The 14,807-nt window shown below is 40.1% G+C and overlaps 1 protein-coding gene across 1 annotated transcript; it reads right to left on the bottom strand.

Annotated features, from left to right (window-relative positions):
* Window positions 1-520: 520 nt before the first annotated feature.
* dthd1 (death domain containing 1) lies at window positions 521-11,178 on the bottom strand (the record flags this gene model as incomplete). Its single annotated transcript, XM_083936909.1, has 10 exons — window positions 521-831; window positions 1,070-1,127; window positions 1,230-1,480; window positions 2,234-2,523; window positions 6,238-6,393; window positions 7,212-7,474; window positions 8,058-8,237; window positions 8,829-9,159; window positions 10,040-10,538; window positions 10,731-11,178. 10 exons carry the CDS (start codon window positions 11,176-11,178, stop codon window positions 521-523), a joined length of 2,787 nt encoding a protein of 928 aa, XP_083793035.1.
* Between the last annotated feature and the right edge of the window lie 3,629 nt (window positions 11,179-14,807).

The following is a 14,807-nucleotide window of genomic DNA, read 5'->3' as shown; positions in this document are numbered from 1 at the left end:
CTAGCTTTAAGGTATCTTCACTACATATAAGAAAACGTATATGTAACTTATCCAGTTGTGTTGTATCTAGACAAAAGCATTGCATTATAAAACATGAATGAGGTACTACTCTCTAATACTTGACCTTGTCTGGATATCTCACTCTTATGTGGTGATCTGCAGCTATTTTTGCTTCAAATGTGTGGCAAGAAATACTTATTACCTGCAGTGCTGGTTCCAACCTGTGGTTCAGGACCACCCAGTGGGTCACAAGAAAATACAGGGGGTCATAGGATACTTAACAAGAGAGGAAATCAGGGAGAAAAATACATTTTCTCTCCAAAAATAGGTATTTTTGCTGGATATAATTGAGTCTTGACTCAGTGACAACTCAAGTGTAGAAGGGAGCATGGACTCTCACAGTACAATGCTGACCCCTTGTGGCTCAAAGAGACTACTGCCACCTTCTCATCTGGCAGGCACAGCAATATCTGACAAAAAGCAGCACTTAAAAAGCACTGAGATGTCTTTTTAAGCTTCCTTATCTCAGTGAGCCCTGCCTGGTGGTTGCAGCCTGTCGCAGAAGCAACTCCCTGGCCAAGTCCGGCCTGCCGCTCTTTGCCAAGCAGTGAGCCAGCTGAGTGGCCTTGGGTTGGTGTGTGGCAGCCGGCAGCCCCCTCCTCCACATGGCCAGGACGTGGAAGGCCTGGGTGGACAGGCTGTCCCCAGCCCAGAGCTTCACCAGCTGAGCAGCGCTTCGACGGAGACGCAGAGAGAGAACCAGAAGGGCTACTTCTTCCTCTGAAAGCTCTCCAGACAGCCAGAGAAGAAGAGAGTCTGACAGGGAATCAGCTGTGTGGGTGGGCAAGAGAGAAAAGATGGAGACACTGGTGCACTTAAAGTGATGTATTTGTATTTTAAACACTAACATGTTGGAAAATTCAAAAAAGATCTGTACTACTTGGGAGATATGAGATCATTTTGACATGTTGATGGAAAATGGAGGAAACATCTTATGTAAAATAATCAAAGTGATGCAATAAATAATCAACTTTAACACAAAAAGTACCTCAAATCATCAGTCACCCACCTGCCTCCTCGCATAACTTCACCCGTGCAGTAATGGGCCGATTAATGGTTTTCACTTTCTGAAATGAAAGAGAATAAAATGTTAGGATATGCTTTTATTGTGAAGGTCAAAGTCTTTAACACAATGTACAATGGTAAATTCCTTGTGAAGGCTTCTGCACCTTGGGTAATGTCAGAGACAGCTTACAGACAGGGTCTCCCAGCAGTTTTATGTCCACTGGGGCTGATCCGTCACCTGGATACTCCAGCTGACCTCTGGTGACCTTGTAAAACATGGCTGTGCCCTTGTAAGAAGGGGAGCTGTAGTTCCCAAAGGGGTCCACTTCAGTTAGTTGCACCAAGAGGTGATTCTTCTGCTGACTGTGGAAGGTGATTCGCTCATGTGGGACATCATGTCGGTGGGTCTGAGTTCCTGTAAAACAACATACGAAATCTTCGGCATGTCATCTTCAAGTGAGAATGAAAACGTCAAAGAAAACACCTGAGACTGTGAACACATACGCATTCTGCTGGCTGCCTGTGCAAACATACAATTTCTTCTTTTTTTATGATCTGTGGCATCCAGTTATGTGGCGACAAGCAACAGGAAGACAAACCTGTAGGTATTAACTTCCCAAACAACAGCGACAACTATTTTATTACTTAAGTTGCTGTAGCTACCTTCAGGGTTACTTTCATGTGTGTTTGGAAAGGAAATGGATTACTGAACCGGCCTAACAAGCACAGACCCAGGGGCCCATAAGGTCAAGGGCCCATGAGGTCAGGGGCTCATAAAATGTTGCTGGGAAAAAAAAAGACACAAAATGATCACAAAGAGATGCTGAATGACTGAAAATAGACACAAAACGATCAGAGACAAAAAATGACAATGAAGACACACAAAATGATTACAAATAGTAAAATGACCATAGAAAGAAACAAAACAATGACATAGTTGTTACGTAGACAGAGTAGAGGGTCTGTGCCCAGGGGCTCACTGTCTAATGACTGCCAGGTTGCAGGTTTATGGATACCACTGCATTGTTAGGAGACCAAACCCCGCCAATAATATTTATAAACCTTTTTCTAACCTATTTTAATATGCAAATGTAAAAGTGTTTGCTCTCCGAAACCCTCGCGTGTTTGAAACTTGATACTGACTTGTCAACCTCACCACACACCCTACCTGTGGAGGTGATGTTGCCACTGAAACGGAGAAGAAGCTGGTCTCCTTCGCACATGGAGATCTCCGATGAGGTCTCCGGGAGGCCGCCGTAGCCCCGGGCTCGCAGTTTGGACAGCTCCCAGCTGAGGTCTCTGCTGGGCAGAGCAGCCACCAGGATGACGTGAGGCTCGTCTTGTCTACGATGAAGGACGACGGTGACCGCGTGGCAGCGGACCGACTCCTCCAGCTCCTCTGCCAGAGAGGTGAGCTGGCAAGGCTGCAGTGGAGACAGGCAACGAACCACCAGCAGTCTGAAAGGCAGAAACGAGTAAAGTTAAGAAGTTGAGCTCAGCAGAGAGATTAGATTATTGCTGAATAGAGGGAAGAGATGAGTCTGTTATCGTGGGCCTGAATATAGACTTACGAGAATTATAGTAGAGGAGAGAACTAATGAGAGTCTGAACAATTTACAACTAGGTTTCATATTCATAATTAAATTCTCCTAAATGGGACTAAAACAGAATCCGATACTTTTATTTTATTATCTATGGCTATTTTAGAGATTGCTTCACATTTCTACCATGTACTTAAGTTCTGGCAGAAAATGCTAAAGCCTGGAATTCAAAGTATTTAGCTCCCCCTTTATCCACACTGCCTTTCTTAAATCCCTTATGTAAAGAAAAGCTCACTGGTTAGTTGTGTCACAGTTCTTCTCTTATCATGCGATGCCTTAGACTGAACATGAAAGGCATAAAACCCTGGATAGGTGGAACAGGACTTTCTTGAATGGTGAGTATGTCTAGATGAATTCTTGTCTATGTATTTGACTCTGGATTAAAGATGGCTGGGTTAAATGTTTTTCCCGTATCAGTATAAAAAAACGTATTAAAGTTAAGGGGATTTGCAATTGTTAGCAAACTACTACTTTTCTGACCGCTTTTGGATGAGTGAATGTGTGTATGTGAATTGTGACCTGCTTTAAGCTTAATTTGGCTTTATTTTTCATACTTAACATTGTACACGGTCCCTTACATAGCCTATAAAAGAGATAAAAAAATAAGATGAGATGATATAAATGTCGTTAAGTTTTTGGAGGTTATGTTTGTGAGGTAAAAAACATTTTCTCAATGGCTTTTTGACTAAAAGCCAAAAAAGAAGAAATATCAATATGTTAGTTTCGATTAAAATAGAAATAAATTCTCAGGAGGTGTAAAAACCAAGTGGCCCCAAGCTTTAATATCTCAAATACAGTCCATGTGAGTGTATGCGTACTTGGCCATTAAAGCTGATTCTGGTATAGAAATATCTCAAACTTTTAGTTATTTAGAATTGGTCCTTTATTTGTGCGTGTAATAAAGTGCACGAAAACTTGAGGCTTTAAGGGAACCTGCCGAACACTGAAATTGAAGTCTGCTGTAAATATGCACAAACAGGTTTCCATTGTTGCTGTTGGGCGTCACACATCAAATCCCTTCATGCTGAAGTTTCCACCAGAGCTGATTGTCCACAAGTAAGGATCCATCATTTTCACAGGACTTAAAAAATGAACTGATATAATCGAATATGGAAATCCATACCCGCTGATTTTCTGTTTCTCTCTCTCTATATCTGTGGCCAGGGGCAATGTTTTCTCCCTTCTCTATGTGGTTGGAGGACTCCTGATGACGGCCACTGCTGGTAGTCAGTGTATTGATGTGGCTGTGAGGACGGCCCAGAACCCTGCTAACCTGCTGCGCCTGTCAAACACATTCATCAGGCTCATGGGCCTCCGATACCATATACCCATTGTGAGAAACCTGCAACTGTTTTAACTGTAATCTTAACAGGACAACATCAAAACAAGCACATGTGACTAGGCTTAGAAACAACGCTATAGCTGTGAACATAACAGTGCAGTGTACATAAATGTTACAAACTCCCCAAGACATAATATGCCATGTCTTGCTGCCACCTTTCACTTCCTAACTAGCAACAACTCCTGCTCTAAAGTGCTGTAAAGTGGATTGAACTTTAAGATGGAACCAGCTATTCCTATTTTAGTGAACTCAGAGGGAGTTTTGCTCAGCGCCAACTTATTCCACCTTAAGGCTGGGGCTTAGAGGTGGACCAGCATCATTTTAGTTACAGCTGCTCAGCTTCTACGTGTTTTGTTTTGTTTTTCACACACATATTGTCAAGGTATGATAAAGTAGATACACCCACATCTACATGACTGCTCTCTTCTGCTGAAACACTGGAATGCCCTTTTTTAAAGGTCCTGTATTGTAAGAATTGAAATTTCCATGTTTCCCACTTTTTTTCATTACTGTTATAAAGCAGGTAGAGGTGCTATACCGTGAAAGCAAAATTCTCAATCCACAGGGAAATGCACATAGCCCCTATATAGAAACTGTGCATTGAAACAAGCCGTCAGGACTTATTTACCGTTGTGATGTCGCAACTATGCCACATATAGATAGAAAGTTCTGCTACAGAGCTGTTAGTCATTCACGGTTTTGTTTTCTGAATGTTTAAGCATGTACATTTTTTTCAAGTAGAAACCTGAATTTATCCCCTTTAAATTGCACCTCATTAAATTACCCCAAAACTAAAAAAAAACCTACAACATAACAGTTTTGAGTGTAATCGTTGTAATTACTTACTTATGTTTTCTGTATCTTGCAGGCTAACTCTGGGGCAAAAAGAAAAGTAAAAAGGCTGTATTTCACTGACAGGTATTGGAGAGAGTTAAAGTTACTCATCACTGTCTCATAGACACATAATTTTGTTTCGTCAGTTTCAGTCCTTGTCTTCACCAAATATTGTTAAATGGTCTCGATGTGTGATCCAGTTTCAACAGCCTCCTTGATATGACAAGAGCAACGCTGCACAGAACTCATTATTTCCAGGTTTTAGGCTGTTTTCCAGAGAAGCAACTGACAAGAGATGCTAACTGCATCTTAGCAAAAAGGTACACAATCAAATTAAAACTGTTTTGCTTTTTTTTTTTTTTTTAATCTGTGATGTCTGAGAGTATTTCTTTTCCTCTGGTCAGATGCAGGATTTTTTACATCCTCATGTTTGGAGTGAGCAGCCGGTCCATTCTGACACTGCGTATAGGAAACAACAACAGCAAGCTGAAAACCTACTATCCTTTGAGTCCACTACAGTGTTTGATCGACTTTAGCACCAAGGCACAGGCACGAGGAGATGTGGTGAGAGACATAGGAATAGTACAGCCTGGCATCGCAACACAACTGTATTCAAAGGAAACTGTTAAAGGTCTTCTTCTGATACAATATTTTATGTTTTTCAGATTTTTCTTTTACTGGGGGGACGAACCGGACACATCAGCACTGGATCTAACACACATGACACTTCAAATGAGTGTTACCCTACGAGTCTGACCGTGGGCTTGTCTGCACTGTCTGTAGTCTTTCTATGGATGTTTCTGCCTCATATTGCAGTTTGTGCTTTGATCTGTTTGGGTTGGAAGGTAAAACAACGTATCTACTGAATGCTGCAGTCGCAGAGAAAATCATCCTGGCTTTCATATCTGATTCACTGTCCTTTCGCATCTTCCAACTGGCTCCAGAGCACTGCATCAAGGCTACTAACATGATCAGAAAACAATACATCTGTACTGAAATACTGTCAGAACTCTATATCTGAGCTCCTGTTGCCATAAAAGTGTCTTATAAACACGACATACTACAACCAAGCTCCAAAATGTCTGTCTCTCATAGAGCCACCCCTCAAGCCCTCGGTCCATTTCTATCTCTAAGAAACACACTTTTCCTCATTTGCTTTAAAGTGTACACACTGATTTTGATTGTGTTAGTGGGTTAGTACTGTATGGTGTGTTTCCATCTTTCTTGAATTATGGATTTCGGTTTAGTTCAATTGCCTAGCTGTCCTGTAAATCTTTTTGGATCAACTGTATTATGTTTAAAGGACTATAAAGTTGACCCATTAATTGTCAGTAGCCTTGTAGCCTATATATTCTCAGCAGCCCATTAAATTAGCATGCATCTAAAAAAGCAAACCTGTCAAAGTTCTCTGTCAGCTCAAAGGACACCAGTCCGTTTTGCTGGTTCCTGACTGTCACTTTATCCAGGACGCTCCACTGTTTGTCTCTTGAACCCAGAACAATTAGCAGCTCGTCGGACATCTCCTTAGACTTCACAGAGGCGCCCAGGATTCTGACAGAAACATTCAAAACACAAGATCTGTATAACAAGACTAAAGCCCTGTTCACACATGCACTGCAAACCTCAAATGATCTAAACCAGAGGTTGTCGAAGTGTCGCAGGGGAAATTCAGTGGACAGAAGGGAAAAAATATTACATGAGTTATCAAAAGAAAATCACATAGAATAGCCTACATGGGTGTGACTTTCCCAAAGTCAGAAACTAATGACATGGACATTACTATTTCTTCTATTTTGTGTAGAGTCAAACAGCAATATAAGGCTATCTTGGCTCAATTGTTGAATGTCTATGGGGTAAAATATCATGATGATGATCCCAAAGGTATACAGGAAAAGACCGAAACTAAGCAACTAAACTAAGGGGAGCGCCTTGTTCCATGCTTTGTCTGAGGGGAGGACCACAGTCTCTTTGAAAACCCCTGATCTAGACATTATTTGTTAATACAATTTATTCTGACATTTTTGAGATACTTCACTCAAAACCACAAATTTCTACCTCACATTGGCGCTAAAAGCAAAGTCGGGGGATCACCAACGTCGTGAGGATATCTCGAATGATGAACGTCTGTTCAAAATTTCCGTGAGTTGATATTTATCTTTGGACAAAAGCAATGGACCAACTGACAGACTAACATGGCCATTCATTTAGTCACCTGTTGAATTTGTATTCACAATACAGTGTATGGGTTGTACAATACATTTCAGTAGTTAATAATCATTCTCATCTGGGAGCTGCCATCTACAACTGGTCTACAACTGGTCTCGGTTTTGGCCGATGAACCCCTAAAGTATTGCAGTTCATTAACTCACCTCCTTCTGTGCGAAGCAGGTTGATCCCATGGTCGCGAGGCACTAACAGGCCACATTCGGTGTTCTTTTTCCTCCCCTTGTCCCCTTGCATGCCTCTTCTTTTCCGGGTTTGGGGGACAGGGGACGGTAATTGTGACTGGTCTTCTCAGGGGCTGAGAGGATGGGTGTGTGAGGTAGAGCAGTGGACTTGTAGACACCACAAAATGATAGACGTCGCTTCTGGACTTGACGGCAGCCAGAAGGACGGCATCTACTGGCTGGATCTGAGGCAGATGAGGAAACAGCTGTTGTGCATTATTTAAGCAGGAGTTTGGACCGAGATTCTTTGTGATGTGACATTTTTTCCCCCAACACTTTTGTTTTGCAGACAGCATGCTGTTTTATCAAAGAGAGCCATGTAGAGGGGGAGCTGTTAGTTTTTGACGTAAGATCAAGCGACAAACTGCTGCGATAGAGTTAGTTCACAGAAGATTGGACTCAGAAGTCAATTCAAATATCAGCTGCAGCTGTTCCTTTTTCTATCTCACAACAAACATCTGTGAAAAAAAGGTCTGTGAATTATAAGCAGTGTATTTGTTCTTCTCCGCTTCTCTCGCTTGCTTTTTATGTGTCTCTTTCCTTTACTATGTCTCTGTTTTAATCTGGAAGAATTTCAATGTTTTAAACATTGGGCTCTTTTTCAAAAGTTTGATCTCAAATTTACAAAGATGTTTTACTAACTTATCAGTCACACACAGCCCACAATACATAAATCAGTGGAGTAAACCTATAATTGCTGTTATAATACGCTTGTGTGAAAAGTAAATTGGGAGACAGATGCATAGTGATCAAGTCATTATTTCATACCATAGTTTGTGCCATTACTGGGGCAGTGAAGGATCCCGGGAGGTAGTTCAGACAGAGTCTGGGGTCCATATTGAGCTTGAGTGATAAACCCTTTGTGGGAATTGTGTAATTTTCTCTTTTTAGACAGGAAACCACAGCAAACAGACCCAGGAAGTACACCCTTACCTCTGCAAACGAGCCCTGACAAAGACATAAACAGAACATACATTAAATCATCTATCCTGGAAAGCATTTGAATCATTGATGATTGATCTGGCTTTAGGTCAGAACATGGTGCAGTTAAAGCAATGTCAGTTAAGATGCATCAGGTTGGTTCAGAAACTATCTTTCAGAAGGAACACTTTTCAAAGTCCTAAATATCCTGTGTACCACAGGGCTCTACATTAGGACCATTCCTATTTTCCATTTTCATAAACAACATAGGAAGGTACATCTAGCCAGATTTGTTTGTATGCAGATGATGTAATTATTTTTTTACAGCTGACCACTTTCTAAATTAAACTATTACTAACTTACATAGTGTCTTTCACAAACTGCAGTTATCATTTTATGAATAAAAAATTACCCTGAATGCACAAAAACAAACACAATTTTAAACTGTCACCAGAAATCATGCCCACTCCGCACAACATGTGGAGCATTACTCTTAAAACAATAAGTGGAACCAAATTAGAAAAGGTCTCCTATATCATGAAAATAAATAAATAGAAATGACAGTAAAATAAAAGTTAGTGCCCATAAAACTGAGTGTAAATAATAATAGAACGTTACCCTCTTCCCTCCATACGTGCCCTCTGTGGTCACAGGAGTGACATAGCTTGCCCTCCTCTCTCCGTCAACTATCTTCACAGCAACATCCCTGTAGTTGCCGCGGTAACGTGCGCAGAAAGGCACAATCACAGTCACGGGGAAGTGGACGTAAGCTCCATCCTGAACTTTTACCCTGATCACTCTGCTGACCAGCTCCTCTGAGCCGGTCACCATCAGGCAGCTCAGGGTGTCGGCCGCCTCACATCTCAGGACTTCAGCCACACCCATGGGTGCTCTGATAAAACATGTGTCCGGTACATCTGGATGACTGTCCTCCAGTTGACCAGTGAGCCTAGAAATCATTTTCAAACAGTTATATGTACAAAACATACAAACCTAATTATGTACAGATAATATTTTGAAGTACAAATGGAAAAAAACTGCACTGAAGAACCGCTTTAAATTGCGTATTTTTCTTCATGCATCATTGATACAGCACTGTTTTTCTCTTGTCAGTAGTAGTAGAAATATTGTACATCATATTTAAGCTACATCTCTAGCAAAAAAAAGTCTAACCATATTAAATTTTCCTGAAATGCTGGAGCACGTACATTTCCATATCAGTTTCTCCCAGCCTCCGTCTCTCCCTCTGATCTGAATGTTCCGGATTTGTTTGGCTTTTGGACAAATCTGAGCATTGACCTGACATTGAACTGTATGAGCAGGGCAGGTGGTCGAAACGTGTGCACCGTGTGCTGAACTATTGCAGAGCGTTTGCTTCGGTATCAGTGAGCAGGGGAAATGAGGTGAAGGAATGAAATCATGTCCAGAATAACAAGCTGGTCCCATGTGGGATAAAGAGGGGGATGCAGAACATAACATAGAATCGTACAGTCGTGTTCTATCATGTTGTGCAGCCAAACACGGTTCAAACAGAAAAAAACTTTATTTTAAAGTGTAGTGAAGGTCCCAGCGTTTTAACCATACCAAATATGTCTGGCTAAATATTGAGGAACTATGTATAAAATCCAAAAACGTGTAATTGTGATGGAATGATAAAGCTATAAAAAACACAAATTGTTCAATGTAAACATCTTCCTTCATTAGAGAGTTGGAACAAGCTGATCCAGAATACATGAGACTGTCAGACAACGTGGACAATACACTTTAGAGCTCAAACTAAATGTTGAGGGTTTAATGCGGACAAAAATGTTATGATTTCGTAAACTTACCCGACCGTCATCCATTTATTGTTTGTTTCCTCTTTGCCCTTGTCATTTTCCCTATTTGTGTCCTTTTCTGTGTAACTTTCAGGAGAAACACAGTTCTCATTTTCACTCCCTTGACTTTTGACCACTGATTCTTTCCCCTTCTCTTCCACATCATTGCAGTCAGACCTGCTGAATCTGGAGTCTGATGATTGTTCCGTGTGTGGTGATTGCACTGTATGACTTTGAGCATCTCCTTTTTCAACTTCCTGTTTACACCCAGAGTCCAGTTCAAGGGATTGATTGCTGTCATCTTCGGATTGCTCTGGTGCTTTTGGATCTCCGGTCTGCGGGAGTGCTGCATCCACAGCCGTGGCCTCCTCCACACATAAGTTGAGGATTTCCTCACCCAGCTCAGTTATGATTGTGTTCAGTCTAACCAAAATGTTCTCTATGTTCTCCCCAACACTCAGAAAAGTCTCACTGAAGGAGTCTGAACAATGTGTGACTTTACATTCCGTATCTGAAACAAAACAGACGTACCACAATAAAATAATACTTATGGTACTTTAAAAACAGCATATTTGAGTGATAATTTAGATTCTTGAACTAGGCTCTAAAACCTATGGATTGTTGTGTTTTCTCATGCTTACATTTCATTTGAACACTTCTTTACCTTCTCAGAAAGGCTGAGAAAGACATGTATCAGAAGTACCTGTTGTGTATGGATTTGGCTGATCACTGCCCTCTGGTGGAGACTGGTGGACACATTCTCTGAGAACTCCTCTCCATGCTGTCACTCTGTCAGAATGAAAAACACTCAGCTCTCTGAGCACTCCCAGAACTCTCTGCTTGCACTCTCTTTCCTCCTGCTCTTCATCAGCATTTCTCCCTTTCTCTTCATCACCCCCCGCATCTCCTGCAGGACTGAGCATCCCTTTTTCAGCGCCTCTAAGTATCTCCTCTCCTCCGCCTCCACCTGGTTCTTCTCCTATGCATCTCCTCCCACCCGCCGTTCCATTATGATGATATGTGCAGCGTCTGACAGCTTGAAGGCCCCGAAAAGTTTCAGTCAACATTTTGAGAAGACTCTGCTCACTTCTCCTGCCACGAAGAGACTCAGCTTCATCCATCAGTTTATCCACATGCAGATTTGCATCCATGCTGAGCTGAAAAATACAACAGATCAGGTTCAGAAGAATCTAATCCGGCCCGTTTTGTACCCCTTGTTCAGTCTCTGTTGCACACGGCAAAGTAAATCCAATCCTTTAACAAAATGATGGTGAATAATATAAAATATTCACTGCAAATGCATCGCATTCCCTTGTGTAGCTCCTTTAATATTTGCAGCTGAAGCCCCCTTGTTCGCAGTGTCCCTGGCATTGAGTGTTACTGTGTACAGCTTTAGTTTACAGGAGCCAATGTTGTATTTATATGGCTGCCAGCAGTAAAACATGTTTCCAAGGCGACCCCTGGAGGCGTGGCAGGGAGGGACAAAAGAGGAGCCACAGAGCAAAAGATTCACAGGAAGACAGACTGCTGTCCTCCAGACATCCCATCCCTCTCTTCTATTCTTCTGTCACTCATTTTACTGCTTGTATGTCCAGACAGTAAAATACGTCAGCTCTTTAAATTCACCCACTCCTGAATCATAAAAAACACAAACTTGAGGAACTCAGTAATGAATTTAACATTATTTTGTTCTAAATATAAAAAATGTCTCTTCTTTTTTAAGCATACATGTTGAGGAGGAGGTTGTATACGTACACTGTGGCTTTGGACCATTTTTCTAGAACACAAAGCCCGCACCACAACAAACACTGTGTGGTGGGCCATTTTGTGAGTTTCCTGTGGAATTTCTGGTTTTACAATCTCCAAACATTCACAGCAGAAGAACTACTCAGATCCTTTACTTGAGACATACCACAGTGACAGTCTAAACATGGACTTCAAACTATCAAATGTAAGCATACTTATTATAAATAAAAGAGTGAAAATTGAAAAATGTAATTTCCTCTAAGGGGATATTGTATTATTGGATACAGTTTGTAATTCTTTAATTTACTTTATAAACTACTGTGTTGATTAATATGTTTTATATGCAAATCTAAATCAGAAAAGTATTTAAAAAATATTAAGTACAAGAATCTAAGAATTGTAATTAGAGGACAAATTATGCTCATGTTCATACTTTTATTTAGGGTTTCTAGAACACGTTTACATACCTTAATGTAAAACACATGATTTATTTCTCTTGAATATACCTGTATTCTCCCTAAGACATTACATTAAGATTTGAATTACCATAGTTGAATCTTGATTATCACAACATGCAAATAACACAATGTTAAAAAAGGTGCAAAGCAAGTATATTTGCTATAGAAGACATGTGAATCTACAATTAAAATCTACTTTGGTAGAATATCTTTATTTATCTGAAGAAATATCTGTTCTATTCAAGTGTCCCTTAAGACATTAGTGTTGCAGTGAGCCAGCATGCAAAATACCATAACCCTGAAACTGAAGCAGATAGATTGAATACAGCCATCATACATTTGATTATTTATGCCCCTGCTTTTCCTACTGTGACATATCAACATGTCTTTAGTGAGAAAGGCCTGTTTTGCTCTTACATGAGTCACACAGTTGCCTAGAAGCTACAACACTGCAGCACTCTGTCACCATCATGTGGCTGATGCTTCATACTGTAGCCTGGGATTCTGTCACTTTTGATTTCATATGAGGTAGAAGATATACAGGTCTTATAGGAAATGGTATTTTACTCAAACTGTATTTTTTTTAATTGTTAGATTGACAAATGAACTTGAAACTAAAGTTTAATGTAATTCCTTAAAATGCAAGTAGAATAGTAGATAACATTTCATTAAACAATATACTTAGAATAGAACAAATAGAATATCCCTATTTTTATTGTTATATAATTAATAAGGTACTGTAAAGCACAGAAAAAAAGTAAAGTGAACGTTAAGTTACAACATAAACAGTAAACGGTATCCAGCAGTATTCCTATATGCCAGTACTGTTTAAAGATCCCATATTGTAAGAAGTGAGATTTCCATGTCTTTTTGGATTATAAGGCAGGTCCTCAACTGTGAAAATATCAAATTGCGTAATCCAAAGAGGACTGACTTTAAACGAGCGGTCAGGACTTAGGAGCCTACAGTTGTGATGTCACAGCTCTGGGCCCTTTTAACTGTGAATTCACTTTTTACAAACTTACATTATACGTGTTACAGTCAATCGAATGTCAGGTCTGAAATACAAAATCCTATTGTGATACAACAATGTGCCGTACAGTATACGTTCAATGTTATACCGCCATCAAAAAATAATAGCATGTAATAAATAATGATACCCGCAAATAGTCAAACTAAATGTGTTATGTTTTCCTCAAGACTCGCTTCATTAAGTGTACCAGCTGCATTCCTGCCTGTGTTGAATGTGTAGCCTGGGGCCTTAGGTTCAAGCTGGGACATGCAAGTATTCCCGGGAAAAACATCACAAGTGTCTCCACTTTGCTGTTCTCCGGTGCTTATCACATGCGAGCACTTTTTTTTATTTATTTAATGTAGAAACAATCTCTGCAAAGAGTATAAACACTTGCAGCAAGGTCCACCACAACAGTTTAGTAGTTTTTAGGAGCATAATAAAATGGCAAGCATTTTTTTTTTTTACAAACATTTAAAAGAATCACACTCCTATCTGTGATTACATTTAAGATATCTCTAACACCATTTCTCCTTGTCACAACTGAAATCTTACCAGTCAGAATGATAATTTAAGAGATCCCCAACATCATTCTTACTAGTAGACTACAAACAACGTCACTTTTGCCATACAAGTCCAATTCTAGATATGCACAATTACATTTGACTGAACATTATGTCTGTAATGTCATTCTTACTAAGAAAATTGAAATTGCACATATCCCTAATGACATTTTTATGTTAATGTTTATTATTAAGATCCGCATTAGCTTCTGTCTTAGACGGTTGCTATTCTTCCTGGGGTCTCTGCAATTTCCTAACAATCTGACATGAACAGATTATAACAAGAGTACAGAATACCTGAGAACATTCATACAAGACAAAAAACTAAATACAGTACACAACAGTCAACTAAACGCAGAACATGTATAACACATCATCTATGTTGGGTCTTTGTTTATCATAGAGTGTGGTCTTTACCTAGTCTGTAAAGTGTCCTGAGATAACTTCTGTTATGATTTGGCACTATAAATAAAATTGAATTGAATTGAATTGAATGTATCTTTTCAAAAGCTGACAAGGAAGAAAAAAAGAGATCTACTAAATAGTCAGAATGTGTTTTGGATAGTCAAAACTACTTAATGGAATATCTGAAACCAAAAGTTATGACTGGTAACAACTGGAATGTAGATATCTGTTCTTCCTGACTAAGAACTGCATTACAGATATCCATAATGTTTATTCTAGATATCTAAAATGTAAGTGTGGATAGCCAGAATTGAAAGTCCAAGACACATGGATGGCAAATGTGACGTCATTTGTACTGTAAGAATCTCCCTGTAGATATCTGAAATGTTCTTTTTTGACTACTAATGTCAGCTATCTGCACAACATATCTAGCTATTCAATGTCAAAACCGCTCTCCATGGGAGCATTTATGAATGTAAGGAGGCTGTTGGTGTTGCACCCTGGCCCTGCGTTGAAATGGGCGTGGAGTAGCCGAACACACCCACACACACACACACACACGAGTAGCATCTGGATACTATTGACACACACACACA

This window comes from Echiichthys vipera (genome assembly GCF_963691815.1).
Source record: "Echiichthys vipera genome assembly, chromosome: 22".
In the NCBI taxonomy this organism is placed as follows: Eukaryota; Metazoa; Chordata; class Actinopteri; order Perciformes; family Trachinidae; genus Echiichthys; species Echiichthys vipera.
The sequence above is the reverse complement of the archived record's forward strand: the minus strand, read 5'-3'. Positions and strand labels throughout refer to the sequence as shown.